General features: G+C 52.5%; 1 protein-coding gene across 4 annotated transcripts in view; it reads right to left on the reverse strand.

The window, feature by feature from the left end:
• Positions 1 to 4,822: 4,822 nt before the first annotated feature.
• TSPAN1 (tetraspanin 1) overlaps positions 4,823 to 23,308 on the reverse strand; it is a 245,767-nt gene continuing 227,281 nt past the window's right edge. For 2 of the 4 annotated variants that reach the window (XM_075321092.1, XM_075321093.1), the window contains exons 2-8: positions 9,040 to 9,103; positions 8,072 to 8,281; positions 6,361 to 6,435; positions 5,867 to 5,965; positions 5,615 to 5,758; positions 5,452 to 5,535; positions 4,823 to 5,144 (exon numbers count right to left, since the gene is read on the reverse strand). In XM_075321092.1, the coding sequence (XP_075177207.1) occupies positions 5,079 to 5,144; positions 5,452 to 5,535; positions 5,615 to 5,758; positions 5,867 to 5,965; positions 6,361 to 6,435; positions 8,072 to 8,281; positions 9,040 to 9,096 (735 nt within the window). In that variant the 5' untranslated portion in view covers positions 9,097 to 9,103 and the 3' untranslated portion in view covers positions 4,823 to 5,078. Of the gene's footprint in view, positions 5,145 to 5,451; positions 5,536 to 5,614; positions 5,759 to 5,866; positions 5,966 to 6,360; positions 6,436 to 8,071; positions 8,282 to 9,039; positions 9,104 to 10,274; positions 10,477 to 23,308 lie in introns of those variants that run through there. The other 2 variants (XM_075321094.1, XM_075321091.1) reach the window with 2 other exon arrangements.

Here is a 23,308-nt window from a genome sequence, read left to right on the forward strand (position 1 = left end):
TACAAGATATATAGACATACAAGATATAGTGTATATATACAGAATAATACAGATACTGAGAATTACACACAATAAAAGAGGGAGAGCCAGCACTGCTTGAGAATGGCATGCAACAAATAAAAAGTGTAAATTCACAAATTATTCCAACTGTACTTATAGTACAAAATGAGATTTTTAGCAAACAATTGATCAATTTTTTGAGCCACCCCTGCCACGTCATGGCAAATCTCAATTGGGGGGTTCCTACTCTATTTTACATTTTCATTGTGCCATGCGGCCTCCTAATTACATTAAAAGCAGAACCATATTAAAGCAACACATATACCTGTAACATTTCATAACCACTTCCATGTTGCAAAAACAGGTAGCTACGAATAAAGACAGCCGAGGCCCAGCATGTGCAGAAAATGCCACACACACCAGGACAAAATTGGAATAATTTGTGAATTTACACTTTTTATTTGTTGCATGCTATTCTCAAGCAGTGCTGGCTCTCCCTCTTTTATTGTTATTGTTTCTGTGGCTGACCACCACCATGCCGTGCATGCCTGGTTTTGGTTTGCATATTCCTTCTGTTTCTATCAAAATTAATTTTGATTGCTGTTCACACTCAGCCACCTCACCTTTTTCCACAGGCATTGTTAATTAAGCATTATTTACTTGGGCCTGCTCCGCCTTCATTCATGGATGCTGGTCAGGCACTGTGAGGGCCAGTTCTGACATTGTCCTGGTGTGTGTGGCATTTGCTGCATATGCTGGGCCTGAGCTGCCTTTATTCGTAGCTACCTGTTTTTGCCACATGGAAGCGTTTCTGAAATGTTACAGGTATACGTGTTGCTTCAATATGGTTCTGCTTTTAATGTAAATAGGAGGCCGCATAGCACAATGAAAATATAGAGTATGAACCCCCTATTGAGATTTGCCATGACGTGGCAGGGGTGGTTCAAAAAATTGATCAATTGATTGCTAAAAATCTCATTTTGCATTATAGTACAGTTAGAATAATTTGTGAATTTTCCCCTTTTATTTTTTGCATGCCATTCTCAAGCTGGCTCTCCCTCTTTTATTGAGAATTACACCCAGTATACAGAACAGTAGAAGTGGCAATGTGCAGTGTATATATACAGAATAATACAGATACTGACCATTACACCCAGTATACAGGTCAGGAGAAGTGGTACTGTGCAGTGTATATGTGGCGCCCCTGTGGCTTCAGCCACAGGGTCCTGCATCTCATTTAGGGTGTAATGCTTATTCCGGGTAAGAGGAGGTTAATCACTGGTGTTTTTCACTTACACAACATCCAGCCAATGAGTCAGCTAGTTATACAATTCAGGAACCAGCCAGCCTGGGAAATTCTCAGTTGGTGGCACAACTACTAGTGAGTCATCAGAAACGTGGGGGCTGCACTGAGGGAGTAAGGAACACACAAACAGTTTCACTTCAGAAAAGCTTGAGACTCTGAACAACACGGTTGCTGCAGAGAGTGCTTGAGAGTATCTCCTGCTAGAACCGGGCAGACTGGAAAAGGGCGAGAGGCAACCGGTGGAGCTAGTGAGATAGAAGAGAACATGGTAGTTGAGGTCGAGCCTAACCGTTCCCACAGTGCCAGTGCAGTCGGGGTGCAGAGCCCTGGGGTAGGACATATTCCACATTGGAGTACCAGAATCTGCAGGGGATGGGGATTCCAAGTCCCATCGCCCACCACCCATTTTCCCGGAGCACAGTGATACATAGGGTCCGGGGCCAGATCACAGTCGGGCCCCATGGCGAGGACACTTTACAAGAACGTTGGGGTCCCCAAGTTGCTTCAAGCCACGGGGATCCACAAGTAAGCGCAGAGAAGGAAGGTCTCACATTCCACAGACACCGGTGATTGCTTCTGATTTACCTGGGACCGGCTGGAGCCCATCACGGCGGAGAGCGGCACCTCCGGGGCATCTTGCGAACTGTGACTAAAAAGAACTTTGAACCGCAACCCCGGTGTCAACCTTGTCATTGCCGGCACCGCCGCCCCTAGCTTCTGCGCCACCGGTCGTCCCCAGCGCTCTCATTTCCCCGAGGCCTGCTCCACCTGTGGGGAGCAGAAACACCTTGGCTGCTATTACCATGAACCCAGGAAGACAGCGATAGCAGCGTCGGCTAATCCCCTGGCCGCATACCGCAGGTGGCGTCATGACAACAACCTCCACCATCACCCTTATCCACCCATCTCCCTCCGTGTACACCTTGGGGTCACGAAACCGGGAAGGGGCACCTGTGACATCCCCTGACCCTCACCGGCCCGGAGTCGTGTATTTCCCCCTACCCCCTGGGGTGCTACATATATACACAGACTTGTTTCCAGTGCTCTTATCTGCCTCTTGTAGGAGTCGTGACGACTTTATTGCTCGTGGCTTTTATTGCTCAGGTTATATAGTCGCTGATCGTGTGTGCTGCTTTGGATCAGGAGGAGATCTGCAGGTTTTTGATCTTTTTCTCCGGATGTTTCTTCGTCACTAGTTATAATCAATTATTTCCCCATGGCGGCAGTGGATGTATGAGGGCGATCTTTTCCCATGATCTTCAGGGGCAGGCGACAGATCTCTGCAAGTATTCACACTCTGCGTTTGTCATCTGGATGTGGTTGTAAAATATGACGGGGATATCTTGGCATATAAATGACTGGTCAGAGAGGGACAAGTCTCATCAGTACATCCCATTCTGAGCTGCAAATCCTCTCTAGACTGTGTATGTGAATCTAGAATGCACGGGCTACTCTTGGTATATATAAGTGAGGATGTAGAATGTATGGGCTCGTGGTGATATATATTTGTGAGGATATAGAATGTATGGGCTCCCAGTGGTACATATTAGTGAGGATGTTGAATGTATGGGCTCCTGGTGGTATATATCAGTGAGGATATAGAATGTATGGGAACCTGGTGATATATTAGTGAGGATATGGTATGTACAGGCTCCCGGTGGTGTATATTAGTAAGAATGATGGAATGTGCAGGCTACTGGTGTTGTATATTAGTGATATAGAATGCATGGGCTCCTGGTGGTAAATATTAGAGATATAGAATGTGCAGCTTTTGATGGTGTATATTAGTAAGGATATAGAATGCATGGGCTTCTCGTGGCATATATTAGCAAGACAAAATCACTGATCGAGAAGACCAGCCAGCGAAGGCGCTCAACACCATGAAATGCTAGGTGCATTGCCCCCTGGGAAGTAAGCAAATCAAAAAGAGTCCATGGAACCTCTGTTAGGAGTCTCGACACGGAAAAATAGCCAGATATCCCTCCAGGAAGAACCTAGCCAAGGAGTGGCTCTTTTTAGGAGACCACCATAGCCACCATATTAAGTGGCCCTTTTAGTCAATATCCAGCTCTTGACAAGTTTAAAGATATGACAAAGGGAAATACCAAGGCCAGGTATCCATCCACAGACAACTATTTTGGGGAATTGCCCCTCAGTGTGGAGTAGGATTCTGGCTAGGTGGGAGCAATGCCTAGTAGACCAGCAAGACAAAACAATCACTGATCTCGGGGAGACCAGCCAGAGAAACCACAGCCAGCAAAGGCGCTCAACACAGTGAAATCCTAGGTAACTCGTCAAGAGCTGGATATTGACTAAAAGGGCTACTTAATATGGTGGTCTCCTAATAAGAGCCACTCCTTGGCTAGGTCCTTCTCGGAGGGATATGTTGCTATTTTTCCATGTCGAGACTCCTAACAGTCTCCACGGACCCTTTTGATTTGCATGGTATATATATATATTAGTGAGTATATAGAATGTATGGGCTCCTGGTGGTATACATTAGTGACAATATAGAATTTACAAGCTCCTGGTGGTATACATTGGTTAGGATATAGAATGTATGGGATCCTGGTGGTATACATATGTGTGCTGTGTATATAACAGCGATTGTGTCACATATTACATGTATCATCCACATTTATAAAATGCTGTCAGCGCAGACGAGAGTTTATGGTGTAAACACGTCGGCAATCGCCCTACAAACAAAATGCAGCTCATTATCGGGGGATGGGATGTTTATGGTGGAACAGAAACACTTGTTTTCAGCAGCACATTACCTGGTGCAGAAGAGCCAGACACTGGAGGGGCGGACTGCGCCCGGTCCCAGGGATGCAGGGAACTTGCCAGACCCAGCCCCTGCTTCAGCTGGGTGGGTGCACATCTAGCTGAAATGCATTGCAGTGCAGAGACCTGTCAGGTCTTGCACTGTGATACACTATCAACTAAACAGAACATCTGCATCCATTTGAATGAAGGTGATGCATGACAGTGACATGAGTTGCCATAGCACAGATGTCGATGAAAGCCAATGGCCACTGTGCGCTGGCTACAGAAGAGGACGTTGTGCAACACATTGTGTATGTGATATATTTTATATATAATATATGTACACACACAGGGGTGTGGCCTAGGATTGGCAACATATAAGTACCAGGATGGGGGGGGGGGGGGGGCACAACTCCTATGAATACATTTGGAGCTCTAAATCCTATTTAGACACACATCTGACCAACATATGGGTGGGGCCAGGTCCAAATTTTGACCTGGGGCCCATCGAACTCTAGTTATGCCACTGCTGTAGGGACAGATGTATCTATAGTGTGTCATCATTCATCACCCACCAGTGAAACAAGGCCGGAACAAGCGTAGAACCGCTTCAGTATCAGTCATCGTGCTGGGGCAACTTGTGAGCGTTTAGGGCCCAGCTGTGTAATACTGACCCTGCACCCCTGCAGTCATCCCCCCCCCCGGCGGTGCAGCTATGACTCCAGAATGACCTCAGCAGACACCAGAGAGTAGTAGAGGGCACTTTTATTTCATCATTGGCACCAGCCAAAATATATTAAATATTACAATAAAAAAAAGCAAATTTATTTTCAGATTCTTGGCACAAAATGGAGGAAAGCGGCAAAATGCAATCACACAGCAGCGAGTCCCGGTGCGAGTGTCTGTGCAGCCCGGTCTAGAGCAGCCATGGTCCTGTCACAATGGTGTCACTCGTCCTCTTGAAATGTCATTACACAATGTACAGGCGGCTCCACGCTCCGCAGCCTCAGTGGATTGAGCCATGCTTGTCGATCTTGCAATATAAATACATAGACACGACCAGGGCGGCGAGCTGCGGAGAGATCAGACCACAATGTACCATGCACTGACCCGGCCCATGGTGCCCCTCACTATAAAGCCAGCGCCACCTCTGTCCACAGGTATGTGGGAGGGCAGCTGTTCTCACACCATGGACAGGCGCTGCCACGTCCATTCACCCGATCCCTGGGCCCTCATTCTCTATAGGGGCTTCCCACACTGCCGCAATGGTCAGGGTTCTCCTCCAGTCTCCATCCAGAGCTGCGGTCTCTTTTCCTGAGGTTTGATGTCTGCAGCTCTGGTTGTTGCTGAAGTAGAAGACGCATTTATCTCTCACTCACCTCCAGAGCACAGATCCCTGCGGCCACTCCACCCACGATGGCGGCGTTTGACTGCAGCCAGTTCACGATTTGTTTTAGGCAGCCCTGTGTGGAGAAGGTTGGGTCAGACCGTGCAGGCGCACACGGTTCAGGCGCACACGGTGCTGCTGCACATGGCACTCACCGGTTTGTAGCTGTCGTGTGCTGCTTGCATGGTGCAGGTGGAGACAGTGTCGTTGCAGCACTGTGTCGGGTAGTGGCCATTGTTAGATTGCACAAATGTAGAATTATTGAAATCGCTGTAGTTGCTCATTCCACAGCACTTCATCTGCAAGAGAGAAGCGGAGCATGTGATGACCGGGGGGCACGGACCAGTCCATCATTGAACATCGTGCCGCCATCAAACGTCGTGCCATTGTCAGATGCCGCCCCTCACCTCAGACATAGTGTTGTTCCAGATCTTCGTCACTTCCTGATTTGCTCCGTAATCTTGTTGCAGAACTGGAGTCAGAACTGAAATCAAGAAGCTCTCTGCCTAAAGAAAGAAGGCGGATCAGCGTCATTCAGTACGGCAGCGGGCGCCGCTTATTCCCCCCCCCCCTCCACCCTTGTCACTCGCTGTGAACAGGACTATCACACAGCCAGACCACCGTGAGATGCCGCCGTTTGGCCTCTGAATCCCCCTGATGTGACTGACTATCTCCAGGGGCAGGTTCTGCGCCACAATCAGGGGACAAGTAGGGGCAGAAATAACTGCCTTCATGTAAAGATTGTGGCATTTTGTGTTGCTGGGGATCAGTCCCTGCTGTGTCAGGTGACCCCAGTACACCATCCCCCACTGATCCCGACAGTCATGACAACCAGAGTGGCAGTATTATTACTGGGAGTGGGGATTAGTACAGAATCCAAGTCACTGACAGTCCGACGTACCACAGAGGCATAAACCAGAGCAACCACCGCGCCGGCGATCTCCGCGATTAAGATGATGAGCACGATGCAAAAGAACTGTAGAAACAAGAAGATAATGAGATTGCAAGTCACCCATGTGCGCCGCGTCACCACCACCCCCCCACAGTGTACACCGCACCACCCTCCTACAGTGTGCTTCACTATCCCCCACTGCGTGCACCACCACAATCTCCCCACTGTGTGCACTACCGAAGCCCTTGCCACCATATTCTCCTTACACACACACACCTGGCCCATCCCCCCCCTCACAATCCCCCTCTGGCCCATCCCCCCCCCTCCCCACACAATCCCCCTCTGGCCCATCCTCCCCCCCCCCACAACCCCCCTCTGGCCCATCCTCCCCCCCACCCCCTCAAAATCCCCCTCTGGCCCATCCTCCCCCCCTCACAATCCCCCTCTGGCCCATCCTCCCCCCCTCACAATCCCCCTCTGGCCCATCCTCCCCCCCACCCCCTCAAAATCCCCCTCTGGCCCATCCTCCCCCCCCCACCCCCTCAAAATCCCCCTCTGGCCCATCCTCCCCCCCCACCCCCTCAAAATCCCCCTCTGGCCCATCCTCCCCCCCCACCCCCTCAAAATCCCCCTCTGGCCCATCCTCCCCCCCACCCCCTCAAAATCCCCCTCTGGCCCATCCTCCCCCCCCCCACCCCCTCAAAATCCCCCTCTGGCCCATCCTCCCCCCCCCCACCCCCTCAAAATCCCCCTCTGGCCCATCCTCCCCCCCCACCCCCTCAAAATCCCCCTCTGGCCCATCCTCCCCCCCCACCCCCTCAAAATCCCCCTCTGGCCCATCCTCCCCCCCCTCACAATCCCCCTCTGGCCCATCCTCCCCCCCTCCCCCTCACAACCCCCCTCTGGCCCCCCCCCCCCCTCCCCAACCGACGACAATCCCCCCCCCCCCGGGCCCATCCCCCCCAACCGACGACAATCCCCCCCCCCCCCCAGGCCCATCCCCCCAACCGACGACAATCCCCCCCCCCCAGGCCCATCCCCCCAACCGACGACAATCCCCCCCCCCCAGGCCCATCCCCCCAACCGACGACAATCCCCCCCCCCCCAGGCCCATCCCCCCCCAACCGACGACAATCCCCCCCCCCCAGGCCCATCCCCCCCCAACCGACGACAATCCCCCCCCCCCCAGGCCCATCCCCCCCCAACCGACGACAATTCCCCCCCCCAGGCCCATCCCCCCCCAACCGACGACAATTCCCCCCCCAACCGACGACAATCCCCCCCCCCCAGGCCCATCCCCCCCCAACCGACGACAATCCCCCCCCCCAGGCCCATCCCCCCCCAACCGACGACAATCCCCCCCCCAGGCCCATCCCCCCCCAACCGACGACAATCCCCCCCCCCCCAGGCCCATCCCCCCCAACCGACGACAATCCCCCCCCCCCCAGGCCCATCCCCCCCAACCGACGACAATCCCCCCCCCCCGGGCCCATCCCCCCCAACCGACAACAATCCCCCCCCCCCCGGGCCCATCCCCCCCAACCGACAACATAACATTCCCCCCCCCCCGGGCCCATCCCCCCCAACCGACAACATTCCCTCCCCCCCCCCCCCCGGGCCCATCCCCCCCAACCGACAACATTCCCTCCCCCCCCCCCCGGGCCCATCCCCCCCAACCGACAACATTCCCTCCCCCACCCCCCCCGGGCCCATCACTCACCGTGATCAGCAGGCATTTGTTCTCTTTCTGAGCTCCACAGCAGCCCAAGAAGCCGAGGATCAGCAGCAGCGCCCCAATAGCGATCATGAAGTAGCCAACATTGACAAACTGAGTGGCCACGTTATTCGGTATTGTGCCAAATATCTTCAGGAAGGAGCCACTGTCCACACTCACCCAGATACCGACTCCCAGCAATGTGCCCCCGGCCAACTGGAAGCAGGAGGAGAAGGGTTAATACACAGCCAAAAGTCTATATGGGGGCCCTGGAAACAACAGTCACATATGGGCACCAAAACCAGGGCCTCACAACACAGAGGTGAGCCCATCAGCCATGTGTCCACCACAGGCCGTCACCAGTCTGCCCCTCACTAATGGTCTATAGGGCCCTTTATACAGCCTGGCCGGGGTGGAGGAGGGGATTAGTCTTTGCTGTGGCTGTTTTGGCTTAAACTTTATCAGCTCCAGGTAGAGTCAATGGAAAAAAAACACTGATCCTAGGGTCACGAGAAGAGGGGCCACACTGCTACAACACCGCCAGGTGCTCATTCCTCCTAGCATTGTCGCCTGCAATCCAGCCACACCGAGCGCTGGAAAAACCAAGTACTACTGCAGCTGTAATAACAGGGCAGACAGTACGAGCGTCGCCATCGTCCACAAGACCGACCTATAGACTACCGACATCCACATAACCATCAGGCCGGAGACATCAGTCTCAGATCAGAGCCTTTATCTCACATGACTGCTGAGATTATATAGAGCGGCCCCAGGGTACAGGTGACCGCATCCGTGCCGAAATGTGGAGCTGCTCGTCAGGCAAGAAGTGGAATTCCCCCATTGAGGAAGTGGCAGACTCCATGCAGGTGGACACCTCATGTATAAATATAACCTGTGATGACATCACACGCCCTCCTCCCCAGCACACAATGTGATGACATCACAAGCCCCCCACGTAGGGCTTCTGTACTTACAAATATGGCCAGGTTGAACAGGACCATCAGGACCTTGATGCAGGTGAAGCAGCTCATGTTTCCTGTAAGAAATGAGTGAGGGGGTTACAGGCAGCAGAATCCCCATTGTGACCAATTGGTGCCACCCCAAGCCCTGCACACGGCCCCTGGTGGTCATTCCTCATGGCGGGGGTCTGCTGCCATTGTGTAGTAATGCTCTGGTTATAATGGGGTCCAAGATCTACACACATTCTCAACCCCATACATATATTGGGGTCCCATTCACTGAACCCCAGAGGCAGCACAGGTTTTGGGTCTCAGCTTGGGATGATCAGTGGATAAAAACCCCACAAGCACCTAAAGACGCAACCGAACACACATCAGTCAGCGGTGAGGAATCTGGATAGCACAGCAGGGGGTTAATCACCCCGGGCACAGGTACCGCACCCCAGCAATGACCCACAGGAAGGAGGCACCCAACGTGTTAACCCCATACACCAAAACCTCCACACCGGGATCTACATGTATAGGATAAAGCCTGACAGACTGAATAAAAGCCAAGAGATTTCACAAGTTATGGAGCCCCTACCCCCCCACACTGGGACCCCCTGCACTAGACCACCCCTTAAATTAGGACACTGGAACCACTTCCCTTTACACTGGGGCCCCTTTTCCTCCTGGGAGAAAGGACTAGGACTCCTTCCATTACTGGGACCCCCCTTTCCTCTCCCCTTCCCTCCACACTGGGACCCCCTTTCACACACGCACACTTTCTCTCTCCCCTCTCCCCCTCACACACTGGGACCCCCTTACGCACACTTTCTCTCTCCTCTCTCCCCCTCACACACTGGGACCCCCTTACGCACACTTTCTCTCTCCCCTCTCCCCCTCACACACTGGGACCCCCTTACGCACACTTTCTCTCTCCTCTCTCCCCCTCACACACTGGGACCCCCTTACGCACACTTTCTCTCTCCTCTCTCCCCCTCACACACTGGGACCCCCTTACGCACACTTTCTCTCTCCTCTCTCCCCCTCACACACTGGGACCCCCTTACGCACACTTTCTCTCTCCCCCTCACACACTGGGACCCCCTTTCCTCTCCCCTTCCCTCCACACTGGGACCCCCTTTCACACACGCACACTTTCTCTCTCCTCCTCACACACTGGGACCCCCTTACGCACACGCACACTTTCTCTCTCCTCCTCACACACTGGGACCCCCTTTCCACCCTGGCTCCTCCACCATCCTCACCTCTTCTGTCGTCTCCACACAGGTGTCTGGAGCTTCTCACCTGTAGGACCTTATATCTGCACCTGCAGCAAGGGGTGGGGTCAGGCAGCTGCCAGCCAATCCCCCTGTGCACGGGTGCAGGTGGCCCCCCTGTCCGGATGCAGTTTCAGAGTAATTAGGGTGTCCCCTCCCCCGGCTCGTCCGGACTCAGGCTGAGATTCCTCATCGCTGTTTCTTCACTTCTCTGGAGGATTTGAAACTTTATCTGCAGAAAAGTCACAAAGCACAAAGACAAATGTATGACCCGTGGGAGGCAGCAAAAACCAGCAGAGAATATCACAAAACAAAAAAGAAACTGCAGAGGAGGCGGAGAATGTCCACGGTGACACATCCCCATACTGTGTCCCGTGGACAGTCTGTGGATGGAGGGTACACTATGGGGACCTGTGTCCAGATTCATTAAACCACAAGCTCCATGTGGAGTGTGGAGTGCTATCTTTTCATTTTGTCTCCATGGTTTTGTCTCCTTTAGGCCTCGGTTCCAGTAGTGTGCAGCATTGGGTGCTAGTGACCCTCGGCTCAGACTCTGCTGGTGTGGAGAAGAGGCACGTCCTCCACCTCCTCCTGTCTCCACGTATATAGCACTCGGATGTCGTCAGTGCCGTCCGATGTCTCACATGCTCCATAAACTTGTGCATGTGAGCCAAGACTCGCGGACAATCACAGTATGCATGGTACAGCATGGGTAAAGAATGGCAGATGGACGCTGCCCCATAGATTACACTGGATGAAGTTTTATCAGATCACACTCATCCGTGTCAAACGCAAATGCAGCCAAAAACGCACCAAATTGCGGGTGCGTTTTTAGCGGCCAAAAACGCAGCGTCATAAAAACGCAGTGTGTGCACATAGCCTGCTAAGGCTGCTTTCACACCTCCGGTTTTTCCTGTGCGGCACAATCCAGCACTTTGCAGGAAAAACGCAACCGATTTTTTTTTTGCTGCCGGTTGCGTTTTTCCTGCATAGACTTTAATTAGTGCCGCATTGTGCCGCATGGGCTTGCGTTCCGTCCGTTTTTTGCCGCATGCGGCAGATTTAGCCGATGCGGCGGCCGGATGGAACGTTGCCTGGCACGTTTTTTTGTGCGGCAAAAAAAAACCGCATCGCGCCGCATCCGGCCGATGCGGCGCATTTTTCAATGCATGCCTATGGACGCCGCATTCGGTTTTTGCCACTGCGCATGCTCAGTAGCATGCTGCAAGCGGCAAAAACCGGACGGGCCGCATTTAAAAAACGTATGCAAAGGATGCGGCTTTTTCGCCGCATCCGTTGCATAGGTTTTAGAGCCGGACTGGTCGGCTCTGCACCTACCGGATGAGTGAAAGCAGCCTAACCGAGGCAAGAGCATCTGACCCGCGCCAAAGGCAGTGCCCCGAATACTCCTTAGCAGTAGACCATGCAATCTGTGGAGTTTGGATTCTGATCTTGTGCCACCACTTGAGGGCTGTAGATCTGTAAGGCTATGAGCCCTTGTTGCGTTCTGTCCCTGCAGAAATTTCTGCAGCGATTTGAACAGCACATGTGCGCTTCAAATCGCTGCAGAAACAGTCCGTAATGAAAAGCCGATTTCATGCGCTCTGGATGCAGCCCCTCCCATAGACAGAGCGGGGGCTGCATGCAAAGCGCATGAAAGAAGTGGCATGTTGCTTTTTAGAACGCAGCGCTTCGGCAGCAGCCGAAGCGCTGCGTTCTAATGCGCCACGTGGGCATCGATTAGGCACAATCTTCATAGATTGTGCTGGGGACGCAGGACGCATGCAGTTACACTGCGGAGCAGATGGCAGCGTAACTGCATGAAAATACGCCACGTGGGCACATAGCCTAAAGCTGTGGAAGAAGTTATGGTGGCAGCCGTCGAGCGTCCTCCATGCACTAGATCAGTGATGGCGAACCTATGGCACGCGTGCCACCAGGGGCACGCAGAGCCCATTCTGCTGGCACGCGTGCTGTCGCCTGATCCTGCAGGTTTGATCTGCTGGTGTCGCAGGCGGGGAGGAGGGTGTCAGCACACTACGCTCACCCCCTTCTGTTCGGGTCCGGCGGCCGCTGCCCAGTGGTGGCTCGAGCTGTAGGCCGGATCCCGGGGGTTCTCGAGCGGCACTCCTCGCCCATGAGTGAAAGGGGTTGGTTGGGTGTGGGGATTGTTTATTGTCCGTGACGCCACCCACGGTTGTGGTGATTTCACCACCGCTGCTCAATATGGGGATCCCGGGGATGGTGATGCGGAGCAGCCAGGTGTTATGTTGCCCCTCCGTGGGTAGGGGTTGGTGATCCTGGGACCCGGTGATGAGATGGGAGATGCAGGGCCTGGTGGGCGCAGGGACGCGGGGGCAGCGCTGTGCCTTGCGGCACTGTGGTACTCACTCAGCCTGAGACGTTGACACAGTTTTACGGTAAACCACACGGCTGGAAAGACGGTTCCCACGGACGGCTGCACTTGCTCTCCCAGTAGGTGACGGTGATGTCCCTTTTCCTTGCACCTTTGTTTCTATGTTGGTCGCGATGGGTCCCCACTGGTAACCCGCTCCCCGGCTTCAAGCTGGACCGGGGGAGCTCTACTCTTTGCCCGCAGGCGCTGGCCCTGAGAAACTGGTGCCCTGGCGGTGGCGGTGTTTCTCCTACAATGGTTGGACTGTTGCCTTCAATCGGGACTTGGTTGTTGAGGGATCTATGTCCCCTTCACTGACGGATTCGGCAAATTATGGCGACTCCTAGCCTTGCCGGGGTCCGAGAGGCCCCTGCCCTGGTGCTGACTGTCCTTAGGTACACTGCTCCAGACCGCCGGGCCACTACCCGTCCGCGGTCCTTCCAGGAACTTCCAAACGGTCCCCCTCCAGACAGTCACCGCCGTTGCTGACCTTGCTGACTCTGTCCTGCACACAGCTGGACTACTTCAGGCTTCCTTTCCGTCACCTTTCACCTTCCTTCAGTTTCACCTACTCCTCCTTTACCACTTCCACTTCTACTTCCACTTTCACTTTCTTAGCTCATCTTAGCTGTTTACTCCTTCACTCCCCTAGCTTATCTGCTGGTTTTTCCCGCCTCCAGAGCTGTGAACTCCTCGGTGGGCGGGGCCAACCGCCTGGCCCACCCCCTGGTGTGAACATCAGCCTCTGGAGGAAGGCAACAAGGATTTTAGTTTAGCTTTGGTGTTCCTAACTGGGATGTATGGTGTGGTGGTGTGATGACCTGTGACCCCTGGCTTGCCCAGGGCGTCACATTCCCCCTTAGCAAAATGCAGACCGTCCGCGGGCTGCCCGTCAAACACCGGTTTTATTTTTCTGCAAAATATAACATTGTAAACGGTAACATATATACATTTTTAATAACTCTTCCCACAACGGGAGGCACATTTACTTAAACGTTGCAAACGGTTTACGGTTACCGCTCTCTCCCACCCAAGCAACCTGGCCCTGATGCTGCCCCTAAAGCCCAGGCAGCACCCCTTGACCCACAGTCCAGCACACGGTACCTGAGCGGGATCTGTCCTTCTCCTCCAGAGGGTAGCCACCGGTTCCTTTGGTGGCTGGGCCCCAGCCTGCTCTGCTGAGGGCCCTCCCTCCAACCTGCCTCTCCGGAGGCGGCATTGCGGAAAACGGTAACGGCAAACAACTTATTTACAAGCCACTTAACGTTTGTGGTTGCCCTGCAAGTTCACGGGCTTGTCCATGGATAGTTCCCATGCAAACCTTTTAAACGGTCCCTACGGGGACAACGGTGCCGGCTCCGGCCGGTTACAAATCAAGCAGACAATCAGGTAAGGTACACGGTATCATCATTTTTCATCATCAGCAGAACTTTCAAACAAACTTTTAAACATGAATCCACACAAACTCAGTGGTGGTCCCAACGGGGACTGCTGCAGCGGGCATCCGCTGCCCTACTCCGGACTTTCAGGCTCAGGTGCTCCTTCCAAGGGAGGGGGCGCGGCGCTCACTCGGGACTCTTGGCTGCCCCTTAACTTAGCGTCCAGCGCGAACCACCCCCGCTCCCCACAGTGCCGGGTGTATTGCACGATGTCGCCCGGCATCAGGTTGCGGCCTGGATGCTCTTCAATACGAGGCAGTGGGTAGGCATCTTTATGGGTTATCTGATTAATCTTCCGGTAGTCCACACACATCCGCATGGTACCATCCTTCTTCTTAACCAGTACCAACGGAGCGGCCCAGGGACTACAGCTGTCCCGAATAACCCCTGCCTCCTTCATATTCCTCAACATGTCTTTGGCACACTGGTAATGTGCAGGGGGAATAGGCCTGTACCTCTCTTTGATAGGGGGGTGTTCACCGGTGGGAATGTGGTGTTGGACCCCTTTGATCTGCCCAAAGTCTAGGGGATGTTTACTGAAAACCTGTTCATACTCCTGCACCACCCTGTACACCCCTGCATTGTGATGTGTAGGAGTATCGTCAGTACCCACGTGTAGCTGTTGGTGCCACTCCTTTACCATCCCCTGAGGCGGGGAAGTGCTGGTGTTAGGTGGGGAGACTGAGGGACTAGCTTCGTGGATGGTGTGGGGATCCAGGGTGAGCAGCTTGGCAATAGTGGCATACCGGGGAAGCCTGACTTCTTCCTCCCCACAGTTCAACACCCTCACAGGCACCCTCCCCTTCTTTACATCCACCACCCCTCTGGCGGCCATTACAGTGGGCCAGTGCTCGGAGGGCATGGGCTCCATCATAGCAGGGTAGTCACGCCCCTGGGGCCCTACTGCTGCCCTACACCAAATCATCATCTCACTCCTAGGGGGCACAGTCAATGGAGCAACATCCATCACTCTCACTCCACCAATCTCCCCTCCTGTTGAGCTTACATGCTGGCGGTACATCAGAGCTCGGATCTCGCGCTGCACAGCTCTCTGCCGGCTCCCTGCCGCAGTGGCGGCTAGCTGTTGCAATAGGGTCAACACATCAGCCATGCAGTGCTCCATCACATTGGTTCCCAGCACTATCTTCGGGTTATGATCACTGGGTTCATTCATGATCACAATCATACCCTGGTGCTGCAGTTCAGCTTGCCCCACTGTCATAGCCACTTGTTTATATCCCACCTGGGTCAATGGAAGTCCATTAGCGGCAATTAGCGTTATACTATTATCTGGGGGTGCCAGCTCGTCTATTGCCCAATACCGCTGGTACAACGTGTACGGTATGGTGGTTACCTGTGATCCACTGTCCAAGAGAGCCATCACTGGTATGCCGTCCACAGCCACGGAGATGATGGGGCGGGCCCCGATATATCGGTCCCGCCAGTCCGGGGGGCCACGATGTTCTACTCCTGAGGATTGGCCCGGGGCCCCAGGGGTTGCTCGTTTAACGGGCATTGTCGGAAGTAATGGCCCGGCTTACGGCACTTGTAGCAGATTGGAGGTCTGCTCCGCGGGTTGTTAGCACTTCTCCGCTGCATCCAGGGAACATCCTTGGGGCTGTCAGCAAGCTGTATCTGTGCTGGAGGCTGCGATCTGGTCAGAGGTTGTAGTGCAGCAAGGATCTTGGCGAGGTCTCCGTCCATGCGACGGACCTGGGCTGCCAGTTCTTCCACTGTGCTGCTTGGGGCTGCAGGTGTTGGAGAGGTTGGTATGGCAGAGGCCGCCACAACGGGGGCCGTCTCGACGGGCCACGGGGCTGGCTCCAGAACTTCTGCAGCTGGGGGCTGTAGTGCTTTAATGGCCCGCTCCTTTAACACAGCAAAGTCCACATCAGGATGTTCCAGGGCCCACAGCCTGAGTTGTTTACGATCCTCAGGGGACCTCATCCCCTGCGCAAATTGCTCTACTAACATCTTGTTGCTATCCGCCTCATTAATAGGATTCACCCGCTTCAGCGTGCGGAGGGCGGTCTGCAGACGTAAAGCATAGTCCCAAATGCTATCCCCAGCCCGTTGCCGGCACTGGTAAAACTGCATCCTCAGCTCAGCTTCAGTCCGGGTCTCGAAGGCAGTCTGTAGCTTCTCAAAGATGGTGGCTACAGAGAGCCGGTCCCCCTCGGCCCAGGTCTCCGCCTCCTGCTCAGCCGCACCGGTTAACTGGCCTAGCACTATCGCTGCACGTTGTCAGGGGGTACAGCTCTAGCAACGGGTTAAGCTTTTTCCGGAAGGCCTGTAAGGCATCCGGTTTCCCGTCATACTGCGGTAGCCAGGCAGCTCCGGGCGCATAGGGCAAGGAGAACGGCATAACCTGGGCGAGCGCGGGGGCCGCGGCACCTCCCGCCAGTACGGCCGGGGCCTGGGCAGGCCCATTCCCATCCGCGGGTGCCACTGCGGCTGCGACCACCGCTCCTCCAGCGGCTCCGTCGGGCGCAGACATCTTGTTTCCGTCCCCCTTAGCTCTTTCCGGCCACTCCTCTCTCGGGGCGGGGTTTTGGCCTTCGCGCCTCTGCTACTCAAGAAGACGCTCGAGCGGGAACTTTTCGCGCCAAAGATGGCGGCTTCTGAAATTCTTCTGCCGGATACCTCTGGCGGTAACAAGGCGCACCTCTACCAGACGGCAGAGCGGTAAGATCCTGTTCGTGATGCCAAGTTGTCGCGGGCGGGGAGGAGGGTGTCAGCACACTACGCTCACCCCCTTCTGCTCGGGTCCGGCGGCCGCTGCCCAGTGGTGGCTCGAGCTGTAGGCCGGATCCCGGGGGTTCTCGAGCGGCACTCCTCGCCCGTGAGTGAAAGGGGTTGGTTGGGTGTGGGAATTGTTTATTGTCCGTGACGCCACCCACGGTTGTGGTGATTTCACCACCGCTGCTCAATATGGGGATCCCGGGGATGGTGATGCGGAGCAGCCAGGTGTTATGTTGCCCCTCCGTGGGTAGGGGTTGGTGATCCCGGGACCCGGTGATGAGATGGGAGATGCAGGGCCTGGTGGGCGCAGGGATGCGGGGGCAGCGCTGTGCCTTGCGGCACTGTGGTACTCACTCAGCCTGAGACGTTGACACAGTTTTACGGTAAACCACACGGCTGGAAAGACGGTTCCCACGGACGGCTGCACTTGCTCTCCCAGTAGGTGACGGTGATGTCCCTTTTCCTTGCACCTTTGTTTCTATGTTGGTCGCGATGGGTCCCCACCGGTAACCCGCTCCCCGGCTTCAAGCTGGACCCGGGGAGCTCTACTCTTTGCCCGCAGGCGCTGGCCCTGAGAAACTGGTGCCCTGGCGGTGACGGTGTTTCTCCTACAATGGTTGGACTGTTGCCTTCAATCGGGACTTGGTTGTTGAGGGATCTACGTCCCCTTCACTGACGAATTCGGCAAATTATGGCGACTCCTAGCCTTGCCGGGGTCCGAGAGGCCCCTGCCCTGGTGCTGACTGTCCTTAGGTACACTGCTCCAGACCGCCGGGCCACTACCCGTCCGCGGTCCTTCCAGGAACTTCCAAACGGTCCCCCTCCAGACAGTCACCGCCGTTGCTGACCTTGCTGACTCAGTCCTGCACACAGCTGGACTACTTCAGGCTTCCTTTCCGTCACCTTTCACCTTCCTTCAGTTTCTCCTACTCCTCCTTTACCACTTCCACTTCTACTTCCACTTTCACTTCCTTAGCTCATCTTAGCTGTTTACTTCTTCACTCCCCTAGCTTATCTGCTGGTTTTTCCCGCCTCCAGAGCTGTGAACTCCTCGGTGGGTGGGGCCAACCGCCTGGCCCACCCCCTGGTGTGAACATCAGCCTCTGGAGGAAGGCAACAAGGATTTTAGTTTAGCTTTGGTGTTCCTAACTGGGATGTAGGGTGTGGTGGTGTGATGACCTGTGACCCCTGGCTTGCCCAGGGCGTCACACTGGTGTGATCGCTCCAGCAGATCAAATCTGTGTTGGAGCGGAGGAGACATTTCTCCTCGCTCTGACACTCCTCCTCCCCCCGGCTGCAGGTGTGTTGCCTAGGAGACGGAGGAGCGTCAGTGAGCGGCGCCAGCGTAATGACGTCTTCTGGCCACGTGGGAACTGAAAACCCAGTGGCGCACAGCGCGGGAGCGGGTGCAGGAGGGTAAGTTGTGTGTTGCTTTTTTTTATATATATATAACTCGTGTGCGGCTGTGCCAAGGTGGGGATGGGGGGGCCAGCGCTAGCATGGGGTGGGGGAACGCACATGGCAGCATGGGGTGGGGGTGCGGGAACGCACATGGCAGCGTTGGGTGGGGGAACGCACATGGCAGGGTGGGGGTGGGGGAACGCACATGGGAGCGTGGGGTGAGGGTGGGGGAACACACATGCCAGCATGGGGGGGGGGACATGGATGCCAGGATGGGGAACAATGCATGCCAGGATGGGGAAACATGCATGCCACAATGGAGGAAACATGCATGCAAGGATGGAGGAAACATACATGCAAGGATGGAGGAAACATGCATGCCAGGATGTGGAAACATGCATGGCAGGATGGGGAAAACATGCATGCCAGGATGGGGAACAATGCATGCCAGGATGGAAGAAACATGCATGCCAGGATGGAGGAAACATGCATGCCAGGATGGGGAACAATGCATGCCAGGATGGAGGAAACATGCATGCCAGGATGGAGGAAACATGCATGCCAGGATGGAGGAAACATGCATGCCAGGATGGAGGAAACATGCATGCCAGGATGGGGAAACATGCATGCCAGGATGGAGGAAACATACATGCCAGGATGGAGGAAACATGCCACGATAGGGTACATTTACCAGGAAGGGGAACATTTGCCAGGAAGGAGGTAAATTAACCAGGAAGGGGGACATTTACCTGGATGGAGGACATTTACCAGGAATGGGGTACATGCCGGGATGGGGGAACATTTACAAGGATGGGCAATGTGTCAGGATGGGGTACATTTGCCAGCATGGGGGAACATGCCAGAATAAGGTACATTTACCATGATGGAGGACATTTACCAGGATGAGGTAAATTTTGTATATTTACCAGGATGGGGCCATGATGGGGACAAATATACCAGAATGTAGGAAATATATATCAGGATGGGGGACATGTTTACCAAGAAGTGGCCAGGAAGGGGGACAGAACTACACAATGAAAGGGGAGGGGGGCAACTCGTACGTCTTTATGGGATTTCAGGATGTTCAGACTTTGAAATGTAGATGTGGATTACAGGTGACATCTGATTGCATTCCAGGCTAAAATCTCGGTCTAATATGCTGCAATTTTTTCCAGAAAGATCAATCCAACTGCTGTGTCTGGAAAGGGCAGTGGGAGAGGCTGAGCTTCAATGTGTGGTAAGCATGCATGAGCGTGATGCCCCCTGCTGAAGAGAAGACGGCAAAGGTAAGATTAAAATCAATTATTTACATAATAGGATTGGTTGGCACTTCGGAAAAAAAATTGGGTTTAGGGCTACAGCTTGGGCACTCGGCCTGTAAAAGGTTCGCCATGACTGCACTAGATAGACCTTTCAGCACAGACTCCTCCAGACTTGCGTGTCCTCTGATGATCTCTTCAGCTAAATACTGGTGCCCCTCCCAGGCCCCATTCATCATTTTCCATTTCTTGAATTCCCTTTTCTTTTTCGTCTCACTGGAGTTTTTGTACCTAATTCCTCAAAGTGCCGCTCACGGTTCATGAATTTGATACATAAAAGGAAATTGTGTCATTTTATTTTTGACTAGTTTTCCTACATTTTAACATGAAAAGTTTCAAAAAAAAGTTGCAAAAAAAAGCCAAAAACCTCCCTGTGGATGGAGGTTAAGAGAGAAGTGCAAAAAACAATATAACATTTGGTAATCTTCAGGGATCTTTCTAGAGAATCTGGATATGCAGAATTAAAAGATTTAAAAAAAAAAGTAGAATACTGGCACAAGAAATGGATTGAGGTTAAAGCACCAATACTTAGGCCACTAAAAAGGAGCAAAGGACTTCAGAAAAGTGGAGAAACAGCGGCAAAGAATCGAGGCCTCCCAATCTGCAATATCCCTCTATGGCCATGCCTATGACTGGGGATGTCCTCGCAGCCAATGCTCCCACCTTGTGGGTACAGTAAGAGTACCCCACAACCAGGGTCTGGCTGGTGAAATTTGGCCATGGGGCAGTCACAAAGCTGTGGCCCTCAAGTTGCAGGAACCCTCCTTATCACTGGCTGCTATATTAAAGCAGCAGAGGTAAAATGCTGTAAAAATAACAATGGCTGGTGCATAGATACGGGAACAGAACGATGTTTACTGAATAGATACAATACCAGAACCGAGCTTACTACATAAATATAGTATCAGAACTGAGCTTACTATATAGACATTTGAACAGAACTGAGCTTACTATATAAATACAGGAACAGAACCAAGCTTACTACATAGATACAGTACCAGAACTGAGCTTACTACATAGATATTGGAATAGAGCTGAGCTTAATACATTGATACAGGATCAGAACCAAGCTTACTGCATAAATACAGTACCAGAGCTAAGTATACTACATAGAACTGAGCTTACTATATCAATTTAGTACCAGAACTGAGCTTGCAACATAAATAGGGTACCAGAACTGCCTTACTACATAGATATTGGAACAAAACTGAGCTTACTACATAGCTACAGGATCAGAACCAAGCTTACTGCATACAGTAAATATATTTTGCATATTTTCCCAGGGGGCCTTGTTCTAGTGTCACTGCGTTGAAAAACACGTGATGGTGTCTCCGTGGTGTTGGATGTTGATCTCCCCGAGGTCAACCATCCTTACCTATGTAGTCTTCTACTAGGCATTGCTCCCACTAGCCAGTTTCCTACTCCACACTGATGAGGGGCAAATACCCCGAAACAGCTATCTGTGGATGGATACCATGTTTGGTATAGGCGGTCTCCTTGACTGGAGACTGCCCTTCCCGTGGTTGTTCCTTCCCGGTGAAAGACCTGGCTAGTTTGCTGCCAGCGTTGAGAAACATGTGATGGTGTCTCCACGGCATTCTTGTTTTACAGTAAATATAGTATCAGAACTGAGCTTACTACATAGATATGGGAACATAACTGAGCTTACTGCCTAAATACAGGATCAGAACCAAGTTTACTGCATAAATACTGCAGAAACAGATCTGCGCTTACTACATAAATACAGGAACAGAACTGAGGTTACTACATAGATGCACTAACTGAACTGAGCTTACTGCTTAAATACCATACAGAAACTGAGCTTACTACATGGATATGGGAACATGAACCGAGCTTACTACATAGATACAGGATCAGAACAGAGCTTACTGCATACAGTACCAGAACTTAGCTTAATACATAAATACAGGAACAGAACCAAACTTATACATAAATGCGGTACCAGAAATGAGCTTACTGTCATGATCCAGGTATTAATAACCTCCTACTAGGCGTTACCTATGTTTAATATTGATCTCCCTGTATGAATTTAACCTTTATTTATTATATTAGATTTATGTGTACACTCATACCTTTCAGGAAATGTTGTATAATGTCTAGAGAGGAGCCTATTATTTCAAAGCATTAATTGCCATTCATCTGTATATTGAAAATTGCTGGATGGGAAGGAGGGGGTATATACTTTTGTTCCCTATAGGGATCAAATGTTGTAAATTCTGGCTGTTACACCTTTTTAGTGTTTTTAAAGCGTGTTTGCTGTGTCTCGTTTTGTACTTTGATAGAGGCGTATCCCTCCTTTGCACACCACTTTCCTTCTTTTTGGTGTACATATTTATGGGTGTGTGAGGTGATCCCTTGTGTTCAGGTTATCTAGTGGGATAATTGGACCCCATAGGTGGTGCCCTCCAATATGTCTTTTTACCAGGACTGGTATTCCCCGCTCCAAAGTTTCCCAGACCCATCCTGGTCATGTCAGGGCTTAACTCCCATCAGCCTTGTTCTGGTTTCAGGAGACACTATATCTGGTCTCTGAACCTGCATTCCTGTGCTGGTTATAGCTCTGCCCTGAAGCCTGTGACTGGCTCTGGTGAGATTTATCAGCTCTACTCTCAGCGACCGTGTCCTCCTGCGTCTCACTTGTTTCCTGTCCTCCATGTCTCATTTGTTTCCTGTCCTGTCCTGGACTAGACTCCTTGTAAGTGTGTGTGTAGCCTTGCTCCCCGGTGTCTAGCTCCTCCCCCCGGGTTCCTGAACCAGTGAGCAGTGGCTCCACTACATTAGTGATGGCCACCCTCGAATGTCTCTACCCTAGCCCAGTCCCAGTGAGATGGCATCTAACTGTGTTTTGGTGGATTGTGGTGGTTTTACCGGCAATGACCTCCTCCGTATCCGAGATGAATACTGCACCTCTGGTGAGGTGCACTACCCTGTGGTGACTGAAGCCTCAGGGGCGCCACACTGCCACTAGAGAAGGATATGGAGCGTTAGATACACAGGGTGAGACATTGGAGTCACACAGATTACCCGATCTCTCGTCATTACAGAAGTCACTTTATAAATCATTTATTATAATAAGACTTGTTTGCTCATCTACCATTTTGCTCTTCCAACTTCTTCGTGTCGTGTTGACACCGCTGGTTCAGGTCTTTGGTACCGATTACGGGGCATCCTAGAGAAGTATTCGCACTGGAGAAAAAAAAGAAAATAAAAAAGCTAAACAAATAGTAGAGAAATTGATGTAATACATTGTTATGTCCAGGAAACAGAAATCTACGGCAGACACCATCTGATTTTCCAAAGTGCTTTATTCCAACATCACGTGCAGTTAAAAGTAGCGGGGAGAAAGCCGGGTGCAGGCCCCCTAATGGACGACGGCCATTTTGCACGTCCTTGTGCTTCTACAGCCATAGATTTCTGCTTCCTGGACATTGGTTTGGATCTTCTTTTTCCTGTCTATGTGCACCCATGACCATTGTTTCCAAAAGGAGGACTGAAGCTGACCTATAAACCCGGCTATAAGGTATTGCACAGTTTGGTGCAGAAACCGCCTCTGCATAGTATACTTGTAATACATTGCTATGTAACACGGCACCGCCAATTTGATATTTTGCTATTTTTTTACTATTAGCATAAAACCCTTTTTTCTTACATATATTTCCATTCAGTATTTGAATTTTATATGTCGCGGGCGGGGAGGAGGGTGCC

The sequence above is a fragment of the Anomaloglossus baeobatrachus genome, chromosome 8 (assembly GCF_048569485.1).
Source record: "Anomaloglossus baeobatrachus isolate aAnoBae1 chromosome 8, aAnoBae1.hap1, whole genome shotgun sequence".
Taxonomy (NCBI): domain Eukaryota; kingdom Metazoa; phylum Chordata; class Amphibia; order Anura; family Aromobatidae; genus Anomaloglossus; species Anomaloglossus baeobatrachus.